The 24,340-nt window shown below is 34.8% G+C and overlaps 3 protein-coding genes across 3 annotated transcripts in view; 1 reads left to right on the top strand and 2 right to left on the bottom strand.

The window, feature by feature from the left end:
- LOC140746307 (glucose dehydrogenase [FAD, quinone]) overlaps positions 1-996 on the bottom strand; it is a 34,722-nt gene extending 33,726 nt beyond the window's left edge. Inside the window, exon 1 of the mRNA XM_073078413.1 lies at positions 837-996. Coding sequence (XP_072934514.1) covers positions 837-842 — 6 coding nt within the window. The 5' untranslated portion in view covers positions 843-996. The remainder of the gene's footprint in view (positions 1-836) is intronic.
- The window catches only part of Flo2 (flotillin-2), a 398,911-nt gene that overhangs the window by 80,324 nt on the left and 294,247 nt on the right, over positions 1-24,340 (top strand). The window lies entirely within an intron of this gene.
- LOC140746463 (glucose dehydrogenase [FAD, quinone]-like) overlaps positions 6,208-24,340 on the bottom strand; it is a 31,458-nt gene continuing 13,325 nt past the window's right edge. Inside the window, exons 4-5 of the mRNA XM_073078615.1 lie at positions 8,120-8,264; positions 6,208-7,728 (exon numbers count right to left, since the gene is read on the bottom strand). Of these exons, the coding sequence (XP_072934716.1) occupies positions 6,365-7,728; positions 8,120-8,264 (1,509 nt within the window). The 3' untranslated portion in view covers positions 6,208-6,364. The remainder of the gene's footprint in view (positions 7,729-8,119; positions 8,265-24,340) is intronic.

Below are 24,340 nucleotides of genomic sequence, written 5' to 3'. Positions count from 1 at the left end.
TAAATTATGTATGTGTAATGTTATATTTTATTAATTTTTGAAGTATATTATTCTTTGGTTTTTACCCTATATATGTGAATTTTACTTGTTATGGTATAGATGTCATATCAAATCTAATTTCACTGCTTTCTTATCTTTAATTCTATTATACACATACATATTTATGGATTTCTATTGTTTTTCTTTATAACACTTGGTATCACATTTTTATTTATTTGCCTTTCTTTGGCATATTTATGTTTTATTGTATTGTCACAGTTAAATAGATCTTATGACGTATTTTTATTGAGTGTTTTATTTTAAACAATAAAGTATCTATTTTAAATCACATTCAGTCGTCCAAGGCAAAATTCATTAAATGTACTTTTATGAACCTATTTCACGTAATTTTCAATGAATTGTAATTTCTTCATGTTCACTTTGTATTTCAACAATTAATGTGAAAATTCGGGGAAAAGTAATGGTGCGGCAAATATTTTTTTGAATTACAGACGAAAGAAGCGTTACATTTATGCAAGTTTCTAAAAGTATATTTTTTTCCGGCAAAAGAGAGCATCATTTTTTTTCTATTATTTAATTATTCAAATTATACGTAACAATTACTAATGGTATTTAGTAAAGTTAACGATGAAACAGATATTATTTTTTGTAACATCCAATATATTTTTTTAAATCCTAACATTCCTGGTAAATGAAAATATTTTTGTGAAATCCTAATATTTTTGCTTAAACCTAATATATATTTTTAAATATTATTTAAAATATCCTTCTCAAATTAGGGGTGCATCTATTATTCCCTAACATCGATCGTATGCAAGATATATGTGACTACTTACGTTCATCCGTCAAAGTCGCACAAAATCCGTTATAGATCACAGAACGTCACGCTAATCAATCACCGACACTAACAAGTACAGGATAGCCGCAGGACACCGCCGCAACTAACCGCTCGTGTCAAGTCCCACTTGTTATATTCACGCGAAGAAATCGCACGCGCCGGCACAACACTCACCGTGACCTTTCGCGTTCAAGACCAATACTAGGGTTCCGCGAAGCAGGGCGCTAACAATGCACTGTTGGTAGAATGAGTGCGATTCGGTGGAAGCGTGGACTTAGATTTCTTTCGGTACGGTGGAAGCGTTGCAGCGGGTAATAGTAACAGGGTGGTATGTCATGGTTTGTGGATGAACTTACAAATATATGCAAATCTTTTGTTTACACGTATTATAAGCAGTTACAAGTATTTTGACGAAGACTACATTTGTAGAATTTCTTTTAACATACATACGTTTTATTGCTGTCTACGTCGATAATTGAGTAAATTAATTCCTAAACTCTACGATAAAATGGTGGAAAAAGGTGAAATACAGGTGAAATTTTGGATTCATGCATTTTGGATTAAGTCCAATATTTTACTATTTTTTTATTATTTTGTTGGGGGTAAAATGTGAAGCAGTTCTTGTGTTTCGGTGGAAGAGTGTGGATGCTAGCTGGCTTACATATGAGGCGATCTTAGTACCTATGAGTATCACTGCACCTGTGATAGATCGGCTTCATGTAGTACTCTTGCTTTACATATGTAGAGTAGGTTAAAGATGTTCAAGAGTGAGAGAATCATCAAGTGGACTGCATGCCCCATTGCTACTACAATCTTATAAATAGGGAGACATACTTTTCCAAGGTGTTCCTTAGGCGTCCGAGCTTGTCCTCATGGTAGCGTCGCACTGTGACCGACATCAGGTAGGAATCTAATCTTATCTGGGATTACAGATGTCGATGGGCGGCAGTAGCCACATACCATCAGGTGGACTGCAAGCTCGTCTGCTACTCCTATATAATAAAAAAAAATATAAGTAACCTCTTCAAATAACAAGTAGTTGGCGCATCTATGCCCGACCTCGGGCAGGAATATCTAATTCTATCTGGGGTTGATTACAGATGTCCATGGGCGGCAGTAGTCACTTACCATCAGGTGGACTGCATGCTCGTCTGCTACTCCTATATTATAAAAAAAATAGTAAAATATGTATACCTGAAATACTTGGAAAACCGGGCGACTATATAAGAAAATTCATAAGATAAATAAAATATCACTAGTTTTTTCTTCGGTTAATGTTTTATAAATAATAGGTCATAGGGTACCCTGTACTCTGTACTGTCTACCTTTAATGATAATGATTATTTAATTACTTCATGTGGGCATAATCGATTACATGCAATGTACTCAGGTGATAAACTATATTAAAATAGTTGATAGAGTTTTGTGTGAAAGGTCAATCAATTATGAATTAGTCAATCATTCGTTTTAATATAAGAAATTATAGTCTAGTGGTTTAAAATTCAACGTTAGTAATCTTCAGGTCCCAGGTTCAAGTACTAGGTATGAGCCTCTGATTTTTCAAAGTTCTCTGTGCATAATAGAAATAATTGGCCAATTACGAGTCCAACTCGCACACTGATGGTTTTGTACCAATATTTTTTTTTTTTTAGTTTGTTATCGTAGCAGTAGAAGTTGTGAAAATTTCAAGTGTCTATCTATTACGGTTCCAGAGATAGAGCCCTGTGACAGATAGTGGAGGTTTAGTAAGTTTGCCCTTTGGGTACGGAACCCTAACAACGTATCACCTGATCTAACGGTTACGGAAAACATATTAAGCTTATACGCCTGAGAGTACCTACTTTAAAAAGTTCTCACAGAAGTGACAAGTCAACCAATTCGCACTTGTCCAGCGTGATGGACTGTGGCCTAAATCTCTTATTCAGCACCCTTACCATGAGTTTTTACGTTTCGACAAATATGACTGTTTTGAGTATGTGTTTACGTCTTGGCCCATACAATTTCCAAGTTCTGATATAATCGACTAGGGGCGCTAATTTGAAATAGTATGGGCAAATACGTAAACAAATACCAAAACAGTCATATTTGTCGAAACGTAAAAACTCATGGTAAGGGTACTGAGAGGAGACCCGTGCCCAGTAGTCGAATAGTAACGGGTTGACGAATCAATATTATTGGCTTTACTACCAGAGTATAAACAGATTGTAGGTTGTAAATGGAATTTTTCTATAAGATGACTAATTTTGGAAATCCTTCCGATATAAATTATGTCGCTTAACTTGCGGTTTTAGTTAGTGTCTCATTGATTGATTGATAAGGAGGCATTTGCATAATATATGAAGCTCGAATGTTTATTTTAAGTACTGCTAGTGTTTGGCTTATTGGTCTAAATTAAGCCATAATTATAAATTTTCCCAATTTTTTTATTTATTTCACTAAGGCTAAGGCTGCATGCATTTTTGGTCTCTTTATCACGATTTTCTTTTTTATGTTTTTGTTTTTTTGTAAGCTTATGATTATGGTTCAATTTCGATCGCTGGGCGGATCTCATTAGTTTTAATTATTTGAGCAATGTACTAAAACTTACAGTACTTAGAGACACCGTTCAGCTATCTATTATTTACTGACTCTGAATATATGAAGCTATTAAATAAGTTTTATGGCTCTGACAATGATTGCCAATTACATGTAAATGAACTGATAGAACATATAAAACGAATAACGATTTTATATAAGAATAACAATGTATGTGATCACAAAAGGTCTAAGTGGGTCAAATTAATCATTATGTTAAAGGGGAGGTGAGAAAATGTAATAAAATTTTATTATGTATTGGCTGACGTTATAATACTACCTACCTGCTACCTCTAATCTATTAACACAAAAATGCGAAATATTCACATTTTTATGAATTTTGTAAGGTGAGAGAGTGAGTGAGAGAGAGAGAGTCAAGAGAGTGAGAGTGAAATTCCGCATAGTTAGAGTTTAAAGAAAGAGAAAGAGTTTTAAAAAAAATATGTTTGATATATTAAATTAAACAAAATATAACATTAATTAATATAACAATATTACATAGAAATACTGTAATCTATACAAAAGCAGGTTTTTGCTTTAAATAAATATAGCTATTTTAATAAATAGATACACGAAAAAATACGTATATCTGTATAGATCATTTTTCTTATGTGTATAGTGTGTTTTTACAACTAACTCTAAAATTAATGTAGATGAAAAATTAATGTACATGTATAAATTTTGGTGTGGATAAAAACTATTTTAGAATTATATCTTATATAAAATAAAATATATTCTATTTCAATTAAGAATAGTCAATGTTATAACTCTGTGAATCTCCTGTTTGGTTTTTATTTGCATTTAATTTCAGTCCAATTTATTTATAAATTAATTTGAAGGTGGTAGAATCTTTTTGGTTCGATTCCGGAGGCGTCACCGCTACACCTAATAACAGTAATGCTGTGTTCCGGTTTGTAGGGTGTAAGTGAGGGAGATATACTTATCCGCGAGACATACTTATCTGAGGTGTTCCAAACTTTCAATTTAGTACTTAGAGGTTGCAGTAGCAACATATCTGTGGCCGACTTCTAATAGGAGTCTTATCTAAGGTTGATTACTGTTGTTCATGGGCGACAGCAGCTACGTCAAATGGACTGTGTAAACCACTAATTTACAATAAACTAAGATCTGAATTGATCTGGCAGTGATAGCCTAGTGGTTAAGAAACTCGGCCCCTCGATCGAGGGGTCCGAGGTTCAAATCCCAGGTACCTCTGATTTTTCAAAGTTATGTGCGTATTATAAATTAATTATCACTTGCTAAACGGTGAAGGAAAAACATAGTGAGGAAACCTGCATATCCGAGAGATTAATAAAAAAAAAATCTCGAAGTATGTGAAGTCTACCAATACGCACTTGGCCAACGCGGTGGGCGACGGCCTAATCCTTCTCATTATGGGAAGAGACCCGTGCCCAGCAGTGGGACAGTAATGGGTTGTTGATGATGATGATGATGAAGATCTGAATTTGTAGATCAATATTGTATATGACTCCTATTTTTTCATTTCACAGAGAATCCCAATTTAGCCTACATACATAGAAAAACATGTGCTTGACCTCAGGTTGGACTTTATTGGATAATTGATTCTACCCGGTATTGATAACAGATCTCTATGGCAGTCTTCTACGGTCTTCCACTATTAAAAACGTTTTTTTAAGGAGTGTAACTGTTACGATTTAAAATTACAGCTGAAATCTTCATAATTGAATGGATATTTTTTTGTTCATTTATTAGTCTTATAGTTTAGTACTTAAAGATTGTGAAGTAGTGATAGTCAGTCAACAAATGAAACATCTGCCTGTTCACACTGAACCCAAATTACAACAAAATGTCGATAGAGCGAATGGAACAAGGCATGATTACTTTAGTGACGTCATTCTACAATATGGGCGATGGCAGACATATACGCAACCTCATGATATGGGTATCAAATTAAAGGGCTTTTAGAAAAGAATATGAAAAACAAAATGATGTTACTAAAAATAATATATTAAAATCTTTAATGTTGATATAAATTTTAGTATAAAATAGTGTTTATAAAATATATGTAAGAAAACCTTTAATTAAAATAATGATGTTTATTTAGTGTCATTACTTGAGTTTCGAGTCGTATCAGTTGATTTTATAATCTGATTCTAACACAGTGGTTATGTGACGAGGTGTCTTGTTTTATCAAGGCTTTTAAGAGACAGTACAATGGTCCTGCAATTATTTATTGTATTTGTATTTTACTATTGTTATACAAGCGGTACGTGGCTATGATCCTGTGCACGTATTTATGTATTTGTATGATTATGGTAGGACCTTAAATTTTTTCCAGTAAAAGATTTAAAACTGACTTTCATTACACTAACTTTGTTACATTGTGAGCATCATGCAAATGTGCATATGGTTTTGAAACTAAAGAAAATAAAATTTAATGAGAAACAAATCTATAAAAAAAATTGTCCATGGATTTCTTTGAATATGTTCCAAAACGTAGCATTTTATCACACATTTCACACGGAAAAGATTTAAAACAGAATAGCCTTCAGTGATATTTCCCTCTCGACCAAGTGCAAGTCGGGTCAATGAAAACTAACTAATAAAGTTCGCAATTTGCCCTTTCGTGATTGTGACGGAGGAGCCGGACCATAATACGTTGATGATGATCTGATCTGATTTGTATAGGAATTTAAAAATATCTTTATTTAGAATTCATTTCGAAACACATATATGGCGCACAAATAAAAAGCTACGAAATTGAACTGGTGCAAACTAAGGTGCCAGTGTCAGCCACAGGCTCTTCAAAAATAGTGCAAAAAGAACTCTCCTCCAAAGCTGGCGATGAATTGGCGACTCCTCTAATGTTCCAAATGCCCATAGGCGACGGTGACTGCTTTCCATCAAGTAGCCCGCCTCATCGTTTAGGTATGAATATAAAAATAAATGTTATGTAGATTTTTTTGTTTATCACACCGGTATTCCCCAGTCTTCTTTTATCAAATCGGCAGCTTTTTCCGCTATCATTATCGTCGGCGCGTTCGTGTGTGCTGCTGGGACATGGGGCATTACACTGGCATCAACCACTCTCAAACCACGTATTCCATACACTTTAAGCCGTGAATCTACAACTGCCTCGGGATCAGTCTTCGGTCCCATCTTATTCGTACAGCAGTGATGGTAAATGGTCACCGTTAACGTTTTCATAGCACAGATCCAATAAGCATCACTGTTGAATCTTAGATGAGCGCAGTTTGGAATAGGGATATCGTGCAAGCGGCTTCCATATTTCTGAAATGCTTCAGTCTTGGACAGTTCTATAGTTTTCCTTATACCGTACAATATTACTTTTTCATCATGCCCTCCATCAGAAAAGTAATTTGCGTAAATCAACGGCTTTTTATACGGATTTTTACTTTTTAACATTATCCGACCTCTTGATTTGGGTAACAGAATCATTGGGAACACCATCCATGTATCCATATCAGCTATAGGGTCATAAACTGTTTCGTAAATATAATCGTCGATAGCAAATGCATGCTTGTAAGTTGATTGGGATACCAAAGACCCAGCAACGAATAGCAATTCTAAGTCTGGATATCCATCATCATTCTTTGGGTTTTTTGTGTCGATAAATGCGATGGCTTCAGTACCAGTAGGAGCGGTAAGAGGACCAGAACGTTGGTTGTAGTATTTAATAATATTTCTCAACGTTGCTACTCTTTCAAATCGTATCGAATCCGTAGTGTTGATTATAAATGTGAGACCTCCTAACGCCCAATGATCTTGAAGGTTATAACCGACTGGTAAGTCTACAATCGTGCTGATATTTTTTTCGGTCAGATGTTCCTTTGGTCCAATACCACTTATCATCAAAATTTGAGGAGAATTGATGGCTCCGGCAGATAAAATAACTTCACGCTTGGCTATCACGACGAATTTCTTTCCATCCTTTCTAAATTCGACACCGTATGCCTTCTTCTTCCAGGGATCTATAAGTATTTTGGTCACAAAACTATTCTTGGTAATATGAAAGTTTTTGCGATTAGTTATCGGATGAAGGAAGGCTCGACTAGCGCTTACTCTTGTGCCATTTGAAGTAGTGAATTGTATTATGGAGTATCCTGTTTGTGTTTCTCCGTTGTAATCGACAATTTTGGCACCTGTCTCAACTCCTGCCTTCAGAAATGCATCTGATAGTGGGGTGCGCCATTTCGGGTACTCGATAGTCAAGGGACCGTTTCTCGAGTGGTATATTTTATTCTTGGCCAACTCTGGTATGTCTAAGTTCTCGGATTTTTTGAAGTATTTTAATGCTGATTTGAAATCCCATCCTGTGTATAGATAATATAATATATATTAAAATGTAATTATGAATGTTTTATCTAGAATCTGAATTAATTCGTTTCTTCCAAACTATAAATTTTATAACTATTGTATAATCTAACTAATATGTATATTGGTATATGATGAAGAATAAATCTTTAAAATCCTTTGAAGTAGGTTTTTACTGGAGTTTACTCCTTAAGAAACGATTTGAGTTATAAGGCCCGGTATTTTTAAGTATACTGAATGGTTTTTGTTTTATTTAATTAATTTATGTTAAAGCTTATGTGCTTATAATTTTAAGTTAATATTGACTAAAGATATTTAACCGAAAATTGTAATATGATTTGAGACTAATCTAACCGAAAACCATTAAAAAAATATTTTAAAACTATTCACCTGGATTTCCATTAGCGGCCCATCGATCGTAGTCTTTCCTGTTCCCTCTGGTATGCATCATGGAGTGTAGAACGGAAGATCCACCGACGACTTTTCCTCTGGGCCAAGAGCACCGGCCGTGTCGCATGCCCATACATCCGGCCTTCTGTAAATGGCAAGGTCATTGCTACTATAGACTATAGACTAGAGATCCATTCACCTTGATTCAACAGTTGCTCAATCGAATTATCAAATTTTAAATCATTAAGCATTATAAATATACATAGTGTTGCAGGATTGCATGCGCAAAATGCACTATTCATGAATATTAATATGTTGCATGTCAATAAATATTTTTTGCAAAACATCTGTGGCTATGCACGTTTTTGCATTTTATTGCAATAGTTAACGGTCAAGGTATTTTAAACCGTTGTAAAAAAATTTGCGTAACACTATATTTGGTACATTTTTTTTTCAAAAATACATAGCATTTATTAAATGGTAATGGGTTTAATTGTTATAAATGTTTGCTATGCTCATTTACGATTAAAGCTAATGGGCAAAATCCATAGAAAAAGTTCTTGATAGTTTTGATTGCCTGGTCAGTCTGTCTTTATGGGTACATATATATTAGTTGGTTTTGTACGGGAAATTATGAATTTTCTAAAATAAATGACTTTACCACAAATATCACTAAATTGCCTTTACTATATCTAGGGAAATCTCCAATAGGAAGGATCTAGAATTTATTCATAATTTATTCATAACTTGAGGCTTTCGTATAGTACAATAAAATAACAATACCGTAAAGGACCAAATAGCTACCTTGAGGAACACTTGTAGTGGTTCTCATAAGGTCAGTCCTATATAGTTACCGAAAACGGTGTTCAAGGTACATTCTATCGACCATCGAGTTAAGTAGTTTGTTTATTAAAATTTTATCTCGTTAAATATTTTAAAGGCTTTGCGATCAATCCAGAAATCTCTAGATGTTCATTGTAATTTTCGAAGTTTGTAAGTACCTAAGCTTAGTTTTAAGAAAATGCGTTTCCATAACTTGGTTTTAAGTTGTAAATCTCATAGAAATCAAAATATTTTATAATTTACATTAAATTTTATGCCAAACTGCGGAAGGCAATTTTTCGAAGCTTATGTTTGTGTCATATTCTTTAGCCCGCACTACAGCCCAAACGGCTAGACGGATTTTACTCGTAATATATATATGAGGTTTCATTCAATGAGGATTCTTCTAAATTGTGCAAATGACATAAGCATCGTTGTTTCTCTTTTAGTAGTTATTTAAGCAGTCAGGTTTTTGTTTTTAAAATAATGAGTATGAAGTTGAACTCATCGAATACATAGTTAAAAATAACTTAAATGTTATCATTATTTTCAACTACAGTCCATTAAGTAGGCGGCCTAATTTTTATAGTCTGTTAAAGTAGCCTAGACTATAGAGATAGAAGACATCTAAGTATTGTTTATAGGTATTTACGTCATCCCTAAAATGAGGTCAATGTTAAAAGGGATGACGCTGCGTTCTGTAATAAAGGGCGTATGCTTGTCACGCTCAGGACTATTAGCGTGAGTGGTTAACTAAGTCGAATAGCTAAGTATTATATAAGTTAGAATGTTTAGATAACATTGGGGTATTGAAACATTGTCGGAAACCCTATGGACAATTTTTGTATATAAAGTAGTAAGAAGTATATGACCACGCAGTCCATTGATTCTACAGTGCTGCACCCTTAACTTTTCCTACGTCGAAGATTTATTGACGGTGGAAGCACCTATTATATTTCTGCCTAATAACAGCAGTGTTAAGCGCTTACTCCTTACGGGTAGCAACGTATCTGTGGATCACAGGTAGAACTTACTTGTCTGGGGTTGTTTACAGATGTCTGTCTGTAGTCGGCAGTGACCATTTACCATCGTGTGGACTGATAAAAATCTAATAACCGGGAATTCCTCCGTTACCATTGAAAATCCTACTACACAGTAGCGTGGGGAAGCCCGAATCGGGCATAGGTGTAATTAAAGCCACTATTAAGTAGAATAATATTACGCGTATTGTATTATAAGCCTTGCATAAAGTAAGAATTTGACGTCAATAAATCCTATAATTAAAAATTCTATAAAAAACGGCCAAGTGCGTCTTGGATAACGCACGATGGTGCGTCCCGTAGTCCTCATGTACATTCTTTCTATTTAAAAAAAATAGTCCTCGTGCTATATCTTAAATAGGTACATTGTGAACTAGATAATTATTATGAAAAAAAAACCTGACTAATTAAAAATATAATCAATCACGCCAACAATTTAGACGAATCCAACGACACGTCGTATGGTAAAGTCTGTTATTGCTTTTGGGTACAGCCCAAATAATGAAACATATTAACACTGCGTATGTACAATTTTACATACGAGTACGCTGAAAAAACGCTGCTCTCCGAGTAGGGTAAATAAAAGGGTAATTGATAGATGAAGCGACAGATCAAAATTGGAGGGGTCCGTTTTACTATTTTATGTTGTACGGAATCCTAAGAACAAGATCCTAAGAACAAGAAGTGGAAAGATTTTATATTCCAGTAACCAGTATTGAATATTTTGTGGTCAGACATTATATGTGAAACGGAAAACAAGATTAACTTTATTCCATTAGGTAGATAGATAGTTACATAATAGATTGTGGGTTATTTTTTAATCATCGATCTTTACGAATAAGTTATGGCTCGACTTGGCGAAGGCACTGCCGTGCCTCCAGATGTGTCCTATTTTCTCTTCGATTGGTTTAGGGGTATCCAAATTATAACATACCTATCGGTTATCAATTCCATTATATAGAGACAATTCTAGGCTCTATTGAATAAGTTTTCCTTTAAAAATAAGCTTGCTGTTGTATCCAAAATGACGAACATTACCAAAAATACCTGACCAAAAGTACCTGAGTATAGAAATTTTAAAGAAATTCTACATATAAATAAGCTAACATAAAACAGTCTAGTTTGTTTTTAAATTGTTAAGAGTTTTTTTATTTCGTACTATTGAAAAAACGTAAATTTAAGATTGTATTGCAAGATCGTAAAACAATTAATAAACAATTACTACAGACTTCTATGTCACTTCAAAGTAAAAAATAATTGAAATAAATGATGGTAGGCGCTCAATATATTTCGTTGGATAATGGCGTAAACAGCGAGTCCAATATGAGCCTCCTCTTTTTTGAAGTTAGTTAATAATTCCTGCTTGAAAAATATTCACAAGAATTTTGGTACTTAAATCTTGGCGGTAGTTAAGAATCGAGTTTCCTTGTACAATGAATTCTATATCGAGAAATCACGGTAAAGGTCACAGCTCTACTTTTCCTTCGTCCTTCGGTTACAAATAACTTGATATCGTAGACCTGGCAGGGCAGTGGTACTAAACTTTGCGTACAAAACCTCATTTATTCATTCGTTCGTTCATTTTATTCGTTCATTATATTTTTTTATACATAATTATATACTTATTGGCAATTGCTGCTTATGAGTAGCTATAATCGACCCTAGATAGTATTAGGACCTAAGGTCGGTTCAGGCGCGTTGCGTTCTAAGGACTAAATTTAATTGCTTCTTGGTCTAATTGTCTATGTGCCTGTAGATCCGGGATCAGAATAGGACTACGGTATGCCCTGTCGTAAGAGGGCTTCTGGGGTCGCGGGTGGCAAGAGTGCGAGCTCGGTAAGCGACGCGGGGAAGGGCGGCGATTTGTGTAGTCGCATACCGTCGTACACACTGGATGGTTTGGCGAGTTTGATGCCCACCACGGAGCAAGATGCTTAGAGGACTCCGGTTGCGTTCCTTTGAAGATCCCGGAGTCTTCAACGCAGCGTCGAGGACGGTCCACGGGAATATATATAGTGAGTGCGGTAAGAATCCCACATAACCCCGTGTTGCTCCGGCACAGGGTACCTTTTCAAGGTTTCCCCTCGTTAACAATAAAAATGGTCTAATTGTCTCACTCTTATACAACAAGGCAGCAATTAATTGTTATTGTAGGAGGTTAGAAATAACTACCTCCGTCGATCGTGCCTCTAGAGGCGAACCACAGAAGCTTCTGTAGTAATATTTCTGTGAAATTATGCTCAAAATCTGTTCAACTGATTCGAAGATTAGTTCGAAGGAATGACAAGGAATTCCGGACAGACTTATATACGAATAGGCCTTGCTAGGCTTAGACTCATTAAAATTACCATAACAAGACACAATATATTTTGTTGGAAATCGGCTAAAATTATTTATTATCTATACTTCTATACTTATATTATAAAGAGGAAAACTTTGTTTGTTTGTTTCGTTGTAATGAATAGGCTCAAAAACTACTGGATCGATTTTAAAAATTCTTTCACCATTCGAAAGCTACATTATCCACGAGTAACATCGGCTATATTTTATATGAATTATATTTGATAAATAGTTTTTGAGGCAGTACAAAGTTTGCCGGATCAGCTAGTTAGTAATATTTTCATTAATTATTTTGTGTTATTTTTTATGATATTAAGTTCTTATTTATATAGTCACTGGCTGGTACGATTGTATGAGTTTTCATAATAAAGAAAAAGAACGCTCCTGACGTTGGATTTGTATTTTGCACAGGAATAGTAAAAGTTTTAAATTGGTTCAAGATTAATTTTATTCTTTCACTATACATATATCCATGAAGTCCGGTCAGTGGCCACCTGACATTAGATTAAAATTTTTATCTCTTTAGAAATATTATATTCAGGTTCCTTTCACATTTTGAGTTATAACAATATTTATTAAAGCGACAAAGGTCACACCAAATTCAGTGATGTTTTGCAACGAAGTTGGCATAATTATATCGCGGTTCTGACACCCGAATTTCAATATCTGATCGAAGAAATGCAAGCTTAATTAAAGCTTTTTAAAATGAAATGATTCTGAATGTATTAATAAAATACTCGAATATTTTTATGTATCTCTGGGGAACATTACTTTTCTCTCGGGATAAAAGGGATCCTATGTTCATTCTATGAGCTCTGATGGGAAAAAGTAGCGAACAAACAAACTCTTGCATTTATAATTAGGTCTTTGTCGAAGTTTGTTCGGCTTTAACTTTAAATTTTACTAAAAACATTTCATATTTTGAGTATCGCTGTCTCATCTATTAATAATACCACTTCGATACACGCATTTAAATGCTTTCATACAATCTTGATTTGTGTACTGAAAAACATCGAACATTAAAAGGGTAGAAGATTGTTGAATTGGAGTCTTGTCTTTTTGAACCGGTTCAAGAGATTTCATACATGCATTATGCATGCTGGACAAATGCTTAGGAGGCAAAGTGGTCACCTAAACGCATAGGGTTCTGGGTTCAACCTCCGGCCAGGCAGACGTCTGACAAATTATATAAATTTAAAATTTTGTTCTGGCTCTGGATACCTGTGTGATCACACACATACATAGATTTTCTGTGGGTCCATGGTACTCATTGTTTTGAGGACTATTAATATTAACTTATATTGAAAACGAAGACACTTTTATACTTCTACACTAATTTAGTATTTCTAAGAATGAGTTGTTTTCGCTGGAGATGTAAAACAAAAAATGAGTGCGTCAATTCATTGTGTATGTTCTTCGTAAGTTTTGTTCATGACAATAATCATTACAGGCAGAATTCGACTTATGTATCATTATTGTACTTTTTTGTGGTAATTACTATTGAGTTCGGTACAGATAGTAAAAAGTGTTTGTCGCTTGCGATGATTTTTTGTGGTATTTTTGATGAATGTAAATGAAGTTGTATGCTTAGTTTAACTTTGTTTTTTGTCTTAGATTTGTTTTTACGAGACTGCAAAAGGTTTTTCACGCGTATGTAAGCTACGCTAATCGGATTTAACATATGATGTGTCGTTTCATCGTCTACTCATTGCTATGCCAAAGCTGGGCACGAGTCTCCTACCAAAGTGAGAGGGGTTCAGGAAGTAGTCCACCGCGCTAGCAAAGTGCGAAAACTTTATTCCTGCATTGTATGCAGGTTTCCTCACGATGTTTACGTTCATCTTTTAAGCCAGAGATTATTAATTTATAATACGCATAACAAGAAAAGTCAGAGATGCGTGCCAGGATTTTAACCTGGGACTCCTCAAATTGAAGAAGCATACGAACTTGCAGTACCTCTGATGTTTAATTGTCACTGTAATCTATGAACGTTTCTAATTAGTAAGAAATTGGATTGAAGTCTTACCCAAGGTCCGTCACAGATGCAATTACCCCAACGGTAATTAATTAACCCAGAGTTGTTAGCTACCTAATTGCTCTGTCATTCTATTTCTATTATCTTGATATATGGAGCTGTTTTGGAGTTTAATAAATTGTCGTGGTCTTTTTGATGTGAAACATCTATAGCCGCACGTAAAACCGATTTCTGGCGTGGCGACGCATGCCGTGGCGACGTGTCGCAACGCTATACGATGGTATATATATACAGTCTATATGCAGTAGTGTGTACGGTGTGGCGACACGTCGCCATGCGCAATCGAATTCAATAAATAGTCATCGTTATCTGGAAAAAATTTGTTATATTTTATTTTATCATTATGACATATTTAGTTCCTATCACAATATGTTCTTTTCTGCATATTACTTTTACAAAATAATGTCGATGTTTCACATCTGCCAGGCGTCCCGTGACGGCTCACATTTTTTTTATACATTTTTTTGATCTCATGCTTAATATTTTCTCGTATAAATAAATCCAAAAAAGTAAGCGAACTAATTTGGCAGCGCCAATTAAAAGCTCGACCTTCCTAAGAAATTTTGGTAACTTACTTCCAGTCCCACATTAAAAATGTACTATCGATGTCTTTCATAATCATCGCCAATACTGTATCTGTTCATCAGGTTTATAATCAAGGTCAGTGTCTGGATTACGTAAAATTTTGTTTTGAGCAAAAACGGTGCTCATTTATTGAAATGTTGCACAATGTTCACAGACAGGAGACAGTCAATCAGTGAGTTTGTTTTAAAGTTTAATATGTATGTATAAAAATGTATGTATGTCAGTCCGTCTGTTTGTCTCTTATGTATTACTGTATCATTCGTACGATTGCTTAGGAAATTAGCATAGCTTGTCTTGATATAGCATATCCGTGCTACTACTGGTAGCGCGCCTGTCTGCCTTAGGCTAATAACAATGAACATTAGAAAACACTTCATGTAGTTAGGTTTTTTGCCGATTAACGATGTTCTGCTCTATAAAATCTATTATATGTATTACCACACCCCTCAAACTGCTTCAATATATATCTACGTTTCTCTCCTACTTCGATGTAAATAAAACAGATGTAAAGCTCATATTTTTAGGATAATGGATAACTTAGTCACTTTCTATAAATTTAGTCTATATCGGCTCCGCTGTTTTTAATAGCAGGCACAACTGTTTGTCAGATTACTTAGGATAATTCTAAACATGTTAATTTAGCGCATAGCAGTCGTGCTAAAATCACATTAACATTTTTTATTGATTTATGAATAAAATTTTACCTCTTTCCTAAAAACATTTCATTTCATTTACTTTACAAAAATATATCACCAATACCAAATATATATGTTTACTTATAAACGATATATTTACATAAAGCTCACAAGTTTGCTCTACATATGAAACGTGTGAATCAAGCCGGTCCTACTTTCATTTCAATGTCGGCGAATCGGCAGTGTTCTGACGACCCTGCTCGATTTAAGATATTTTCGAAAGGCGACCCTTATGCTCGCGTTCGAAGGTCAAGTTTTATGTAAAATACGCGATTTAACCGAACGGTTCAGTTGATTGTATTGCACGCTTTGATTGAAGGCTAGGTCAGTGACCTTAGGGCTTTGATGTCGTTGATCGGTCGTTTCGAATTACGATTTTTGAATATGTCAATCAATTTTTAACATACATAATATATATTGATATATAATATACATTGATACATAATATACATACATACATACATAATCACCATTATCAACCAATTGCTGTGTGCCACTGCTGGGCACGGGTCTCTTCGCAGAATGAGAAGGATTAGGCCATAGTCCTCCGCGCTGGGCCAGTGCGTATTGGTAGACTTCACATACCTTTGATTTCTTTTTAAGATTGTTAAGTATGCAGGTTTCCTCACGATGTTTTCCTTCATCGTTTAAGCAAGTGATAATTCATTTCTAATACGCACATAATTTTTAAAAATCAGAGCTGCGTGCCTGGGATTTGAACCTCGGACACCTCAATCAAGATGCCGAGTTTCTTAACTAGGCTATCAGTGCTTTCATACATAATAATAACGTACATTTCAGTTGAATGAATTTTGACCTCCTTCGTTGGAAATCCGGGTTTGGGTTCAAGGGTTTTCTTAATTATTTATGACTTACTTTAACGGTAAAGGAAAATTAAATAACAAAAAAATACAACCGACTTCTATGTCACTACAAAGTAAAAAATAATTGAAATAAATGTTGGTTTAGTACATATTTCTGAAGTCGGCGCTCAATATATTTCGTTGGATAACGATGTAAACAGCGTGTCTAATATGAGCGCCATGTATGTATTTTTGTATTTTTTTGGCTTAATGATGATGATAATAAAAGTGACAAATATGATGATGGTGATATACGTAAGTTTTTGGAAGTAAGACAAGAAAAACAAAATCTGAAAACAAAAGAATCAGAGCAGTTGCAGGTCAATCGATGTTACTTGCTACCTACGAACTCCTGTTACTAATTGACCATACAAAACAGTCCTAGTAGGAATTGACCACGAATGCGCTACTATTTCTGAGGATTAAGATGAAACGCTTCAAAAAAGCGAATATTCTGGGTTTCTCTCTAATTTCTTCACGCTCCAATCAGCGCGGCTTTGGAATATTCTTCCTGAGGAAGACTCTAAGGTTGACTGGGAGAAAATGCTATTTAGCATTAAATCCGCCTTTTGCACCACACTGTCTTTAACATGGTCAATAAAGAGTTAATAAATAAATAAATCTTCTTCGTGATAAAGAGGATTATAGATTAGATACGTAGATTGGATATTAAAATAAGAAAGACAAAAACGAAAATTTTGCATTTGCTAAATGTGTAGCTAAAATAAGTAATTTTAAATTACGTCAACACATTAAGTCAACATACGTGAACAATTGTTGTCCTCAGTATCATTTGTACTTTGCATTTACCTCTGAAAGTTAATAAATTAGCGGATAAGATGATTGTACATTCATGTCATTGTTAGATGTTATCCAATCGGGGTCTAATTGGCGACCTTCGTGTAATATGCTGATTTGTGATCGCACTGTGCAGTGTGCATGTCAAGTACGTTGATGTTCATTGATACTGCTAAGATTGAGATAAGATAGCCTTGAGGTAAATGTCGCTACCTCAGGAGGTTCGAGGTTCAAATCCCAAACGCTTTCTACACTCACAGCCCCACGCTAGTATTCCCTGTATCGTGGGTGCTATGGACACACACATAGAAAGATACACTAACACCCAGACCCAGACACAGGAACCTAAATTCACCATTTAGATTTCTGTCTGGCCGGGGATCGAACCCGGGACTCTCCGCGCGACAAACCAGTATGGTGACTTCTCCGTCACGCGGGTCGTCAAGCTCTCAACTTTGAGTTTTCAAAATTATGTGCGTATTAGAATTTAATTATCAATTAATTATCATAATCAAGAAGAAAAACATCGTAGAAACCTACATGTCATTAAAAAAAATTAAAGGTGTGCAAAGTCTACGAATTTGCGCTTGGTTAGCTGGTTTAGGGCCGGTATACATAAATTACACCACTACGGAATCAGGAACAAGGCTCTCAACCTTTTGACTTCTTACTTAAATAATAGAATTCAGAAGGTTGATGTAAATGGTACAAAATCGCCCGGTGCTTCTGTTACAATGGGCGTGCCGCAGGGTTCAATACTCGGTCCATTTCTGTTTTTAATTTATATTAATGACTTGCCTTACTATGTAGGGAATAATCACGAGATTGTATTGTTTGCTGATGACACTTCACTTTTATTTAAGATTAAAAGACAATTAAATAATTATGACGAAGTAAATAATGCTCTCTCGAAAGTTATCCATTGGTTCAACATAAATAATCTTCTTCTTAATGAGAAGAAAACTAAATGTATCAAGTTCTCGTTACCCAACGTGAAGCATGTTGAAACCAATGTGTTATTAAATAGAACGGTTTTGGATCCCGTGGAGTCAACTGTTTTCCTAGGTGTTACTATTGACGCCAAATTGCAATGGGGCTGCCACATAGATAAATTGTCGGGTAGACTCAGTTCGGCGGCATATGCTGTTAAAAAAATTAGACTTCTAACAGATGTAGAAACAGCTAGAATAGTTTATTTTAGTTACTTTCATAGCATTATGACTTATGGTATATTGCTATGGGGGTGCTCGTCACACCTAAATGATATATTTATATTGCAAAAGAGAGCTATACGAGCTATCTACAGCCTGCCTCCAAGAGCTTCACTAAAAGAACTATTTAAAGAAATAAATATTCTAACTGTTATATCCCAATACATATATGAAAACCTAATTTATGTAAGGAAAAATATTGATAAATTTGTAAAACGGTGTGACACGCATAATGTAAATACAAGGAACAAACTTAACCTTTCTACACATGTTACTCGTCTCCACAAAATAAGTAATTCTTTTGTGGGTCAATGTATACGTTTTTATAATAAACTGCCCATCAAAATCAGAAATTTGTCAATTAATAAATTTAAAGTTATTATCAAAAACAAACTTAGTCGTAAAGCTTATTATAAAATTTCTGATTATATTAATGATAAAACAGCTTGGGACTGATCAATAACATAATTATTAGTTAATTAAGAAAATGTCAAAGTGTAGCGTATCTTGCTGAACAAACTTCTTTTTTTTAGATAAATGTAAAGCAAGATACTGGAGCTAACGCTTTATTAATTATATGTAAAAATAATGGCATTTAAAAAAAAAAATAAAAAGAGAATAATTATTTTTAAAATTAAAAAAGACAAACCCACTGAGTTTCTTACCGGATCTTCTCAGTAGAGGTCGCGTTCCGATCCGGTAGTAGTTTAAGAAAATATTGTAACTGACAATTTGTAAGTGCCGCCGTTGGCCTATACAAAAAATAAATATATTTCATTTCATTTCATTTCAAAGCGTTGCGACAGCTCGTCGAAAATTATTGCTATCGAAAAGATTTTTCCTCATACTGCGAATTTTTGCGTAGCGATCGATGGGAGGCCAATTATGGAAGTGCACAACACACAACACAAGCACACACACACAACACACAAGCGATGCTACTAAATATCGACGTTTGACGCAGCGAGATGCAGCGAAAAAACGCAAATTTCGGCGCCGGTCACGGCTGTTTTTTGATGCTCCATGCAACTATAAATGCAATCGCTAAAATTTAAATTTGCACGAGAAATTCTAGTTTAATCGTTATGGTTAAGTTCCGGCTCTATTGTCGATTTACGATAGGAGTCTCATTTGATTAGAGGTGCCTTTAGATATACCTATGTAGGTATGTATGTCTGGACATGGGCGTCATGCAGTCTTATGCGCAGGCGACGTGCTTAGGAAGTAAAGTTCTGTAAATATTGCAGACGATACTAATGTGTGCCTATGTATCGCTTAGTATACATATGTACTTTTGGTTAGATAGTAGGTACCTTCGAAATATTCATCTTACAATAAAAATCCTTCGTATGTTAACGCCCTAAAGGTGCTATAAATCATATTAAGGCTCTCCTACATGACATGGACATGACTATTAATTTTATTAATTAAATTTACACTTACAATCTATTCAAAAAAATAAATATACACATTGTGTTCACACTTATATACATACGTTTCGGTTATGAATTGTAACTTTTGGGCGTCACAAAAATTCAATAAGGAAAATCATTTTAAAATATTAAACTAAAGTGTTAGAAATAATAATTCTTTACGATTTTATTGTTTGAATTTTTTGTGTGGTTAAGAAACTCGGCCTCTCGTTGGAGGGGTCCGAGGTTCAAATCCCAGGCACGCACCTCTGATTTATCAAATTTATGTGCGTATTAGAAATTGATTATCACTTGCTAAGCGGTGAAGGAAAACATCGTGAGGAAACCTGCATACCTGAGATATTTATAAAAAAAAAATCTCAAAGGTATGTGAAGTCTACCAATACGCACTTGGCCAGCGCGGTGGACAATGGCCTAATCCTTCTTATTATGAGAGGAGACCCGTGCCCAGCAGTGGGACAGTAATGGGTTGTTGATAATGATGATGATTTTTCGTGTATACCTACAGACTATAAATAAAAATACCGTTCATTGTTACGCTTTCCTGTCTTAACTACTGAACGGATTTCGATTAAATTTATTTTTGGTATAGATATTTATATTACGAGAAAGAATTTAGGCCAATTTGTTTCAAAAATGAATGTCTTGACAATTTAAAAATAAAATGCATATTATTTTTCTCTCTGTATAAAGCTCGATTATGTTTTAAATTTTCTTAAAGCGTATTTTGCCGAAAGCTTAAGTCGTTTCACTTTAGGTAATAAATAACTTTTATTACATTTAGTTCAGTATTATTTACTGCGTCACATGGACCTAAAAATAAGCGCGCGTGTATGCACTTAAGAAGTTATACTTCTTTGGCGTATTTTATTATAAGAGTGTGGGTATCCAATATGTATATAAGCAAGAAGATATACTATTACAGAATAACATTATAAAATGATTGGTTCGTGTAACAGAACATATTACAGCGTCATTGTTAGATTTTAACAGCGTCATACATGAAATATTTAATAATAATAATAAAATAATAGAAGAATAATAATAAAAAAATACTGTCATAATTGTTCCCAAACATGCCAAGAGAAGTTTAACTTCTTACTTTTCTTTAGACTTTATTTTGTAATAGGACAATGTCCGAGTATTTTTTTAATTTGAAATCCCTTATGTGTTTGTTAATGAAATTTTTAATACAAGTATGAGTCTACTTCAGGACTTTCTTGCGATATCTCGAGCGGTGTCTTGATGTCCAATCGCTTTGCAAGGTGAACCAGGAGTGGAGTGAAGCAATCGGCTAAGCATCGCAAATCTACTGATTAATAAAAATTAAGTGTCTGTTTGTGATTTTAAAATTAAAAGTATTTTTTATTGTGAAGGCAAGGCAATGTTTGTCGAGCGTAAGTGTGTGTTTGTATGTATGTAAGAGGTCGAAACCTTTGTTTTTTTTATAATACAAGAGTAGCAGACGGGAATGCAGACCATCTGATGGTAAGTGGCTACTGCCGCCCATGGACATATTTAATCAACCCCAGATAGGATTAGATATGGCGGCGCACCTGTGGTCGACCTCAGGTAGGAACCTGAGGTGGACTACAGGTGCGCCGCTACTCGTGTGGACTAAGCTGGAACGCCTCGGATAAGTATCTCCCTTACCACACCCTTCAAATCAGAACACAGCAGCGCTTAACACTGCTGTTATGAGGCAGAAATAAGTGAGGTTCGACTCCGTCGGCACCACCGCTTTCTATATTGTAAAAAAATATATGTATGTATCTGTATGTTTGTGTGTATGTGTGTTTGTGTGTATATATTGTGTGCGTTTTAGTAAATTCGTGCGGTATATAACAACTAGGGGTGTCATATGAGGTAATTATCGAAATAAATATCGATATGTAAATCGAAACCCTAATTATATTAAACTACAAACAATGAATTAATCGGATATTAAAATTTTAAAGCAAATTTTTATTTATATTTTATCTCTATTCTCTTACATTGTTTGCTTAGTAACAGTTTTGTAAACTTAAATCTATTAAATGCAATAATTATAAGTTTAATTGGGAATATATAGAAATAACAACCATGAATTATGCAAATATTTTGATGGGTTTTTTTAAGCATTATCATTATCTATTAATTTTAATAAGGATAAATATTTGATGAGTGCTAAAACATGCAACTTGGAAAAAAATTCATATATTTAAGTGCTTATCTTATTGCAAATAAACCAGGATTATTATACGAGGATAATAAAATCTATTAATAGCGACATTTGATTTTTGCAATAAAGTAATAAAGTAAATGTTTATATTACCTGTCTTTTTCTTTTATAAACGAGCATCGGGCGAAAATCTTAATACTAATTTGTTTTTGTTTTATAGATCATATATAAGTTATGTTGCATTTTGAAGGTGGTAGAACCCTTTATGGTTCGACTCCAGCGGCACCACCGCCACACCTATTTTTGCCTTATAACAACAGTGTTAATCGCTGCTGTATTCTGGTTTGAAGGGTGTGGTAAGGGAGACACAGTAGACATAATAGGTATTTCCATAATTTCGAACATTAGATTTGCATGTATTTATTTGTTGTCGAGGGGGAAACCTTCAGAAGGTATATACATGCCCGGGGGAGTGACACCGGGAGATATATGGCATTCACACACACAACGCCCGACGATACCCCTCAGCGAAACGGGGATGACTCTGGGAGCATGCATGATTAAGATTTGAATCTCAGAGCCCCCGATTCCGAGGCCACTGCTATTAGAGGCGGATGTTTTGCTTAAACAGATATGTTTTAAGAAATGTTTTTATTAAAATACGTACATCGTTATAAAAGTGGCAACTCACCACATTCATAATAGCATCTCGTGATTTGAGTGACTTTTTGTTGAGGAACAGATGAGATGTGTTTTGATTTGTCAGAAGATAAATGAATCTTTTTGAGGTTTTTATATTATTTTAAAATTATGTTTTTGTTCATCGTTTTATGGGGAAATCCTGTGTAGGTATTATTATTTTGTCTCTGTAGCCTCAGGACAAGAATAGAGCTAAGGTTTACTACCTTTGTCTTTGTTAGAGGCGGCTAAAAGGATGGCGGATTGCGGGATCTGGGTTGCGGATGGCAAGAGTGGGAACTCAAACTGCCCGGCCAATGAATGTAGGGAGGGACGAATGGGACAAATTGCATGTGGCTGCATTCCATCAAATGTATAGGACGAGCGTAAAGCTCTCACGGGTAGCGCTCGACACGGCCAGCATGCCTGGCGGACTCCGGTTGTGTCCTAATGGATATCACGGATATTTTATTGGCTAAAAATCCCTTACTACCCGTACTTGTGACATATCCATGACACAAAGCCAGAAAAAAGAAAAAATAATAGTATTAAAATTCAAATTTGTACTTCTTTTTATTTTGATTCTTTGCTGCCCATTAATGTAATTAGATTAGATTAGATTTCTACCCGATTTCTACCCGAGGACCACCGGGTCCTCGGGTAGAAATTTAATCTAATCTAATTACAACTTAGAAGTAACCAAGCATCTGTATGCTTCGTTTCTTCTAAGTTGTAACAGAAACAGGTAAGGCGGTGGTGACCCTGAGTTGAACCACAAAGGATTCTATTTCCATATTTCTAATAGTCTATGAGTAATGTGACAAAAATCTTGGGTCACGGCTAAAATGTGCAGTATCTAATCCGGTTGTAAATATGCAAGTTATTGTTGCATTATTAATTACATATTATATTTGATGTTTTCATAATGAATATAGATGAAAAAAACTAGGAAGAAGGATGTACCAAAATTGAAGTTTGGACTGTTCAAGGTGATCCACAATCGATACCACATACATCTCTGTACACGGATTTTTTGGGATCTGTAGCCAAATGGTGAAATACGGAAGCATCGTCTGGCCCTCCGTCCGCTCTTCATACGTTTGCCCGTAAAATTACGATATACTATACTGACAATCTAACTCGTCATCCAAGGAAAGATAGTGGGGTCATGACCAATTGCGGTGATTCTGCCAATATTGTCTTTTTGGATTTACAATGGAGGCTATGAAAGTGATTATTTTAAATAAAGTCACAGTTGCAATTCATAGACAGACATTATTATCGTTATAAAATTAGTTTTGTCCCAAGGAAAAGGATTTAGGCCTTAGTACACAGACCAAAATCGGGGTTTTGGACATCACACATTTGAGAACTTATTTTTATTTAGTTTGAAAGACATACTCGTACATATACAGTCTGAACATCATCTAGTTTACGATTCCTCGAAAACGTTTCCAGAAGTTTTTGTACACAAAGATAACTAAGTCAGATTGATTTATTATTTCGTTCTTTTCCTCATTGGTTACAACACAGCGCGTGCTTAGAATAACAATGGTCAGT

The sequence above is a fragment of the Epargyreus clarus genome, unplaced genomic scaffold, assembly GCF_041222505.1.
Source record: "Epargyreus clarus isolate Ecla_fem2 unplaced genomic scaffold, WU_Ecla_fem_2.2 ptg000012l, whole genome shotgun sequence".
Taxonomy (NCBI): Eukaryota; Metazoa; Arthropoda; class Insecta; order Lepidoptera; family Hesperiidae; genus Epargyreus; species Epargyreus clarus.
This window is presented reverse-complemented; position numbering and strand designations above follow the sequence as displayed.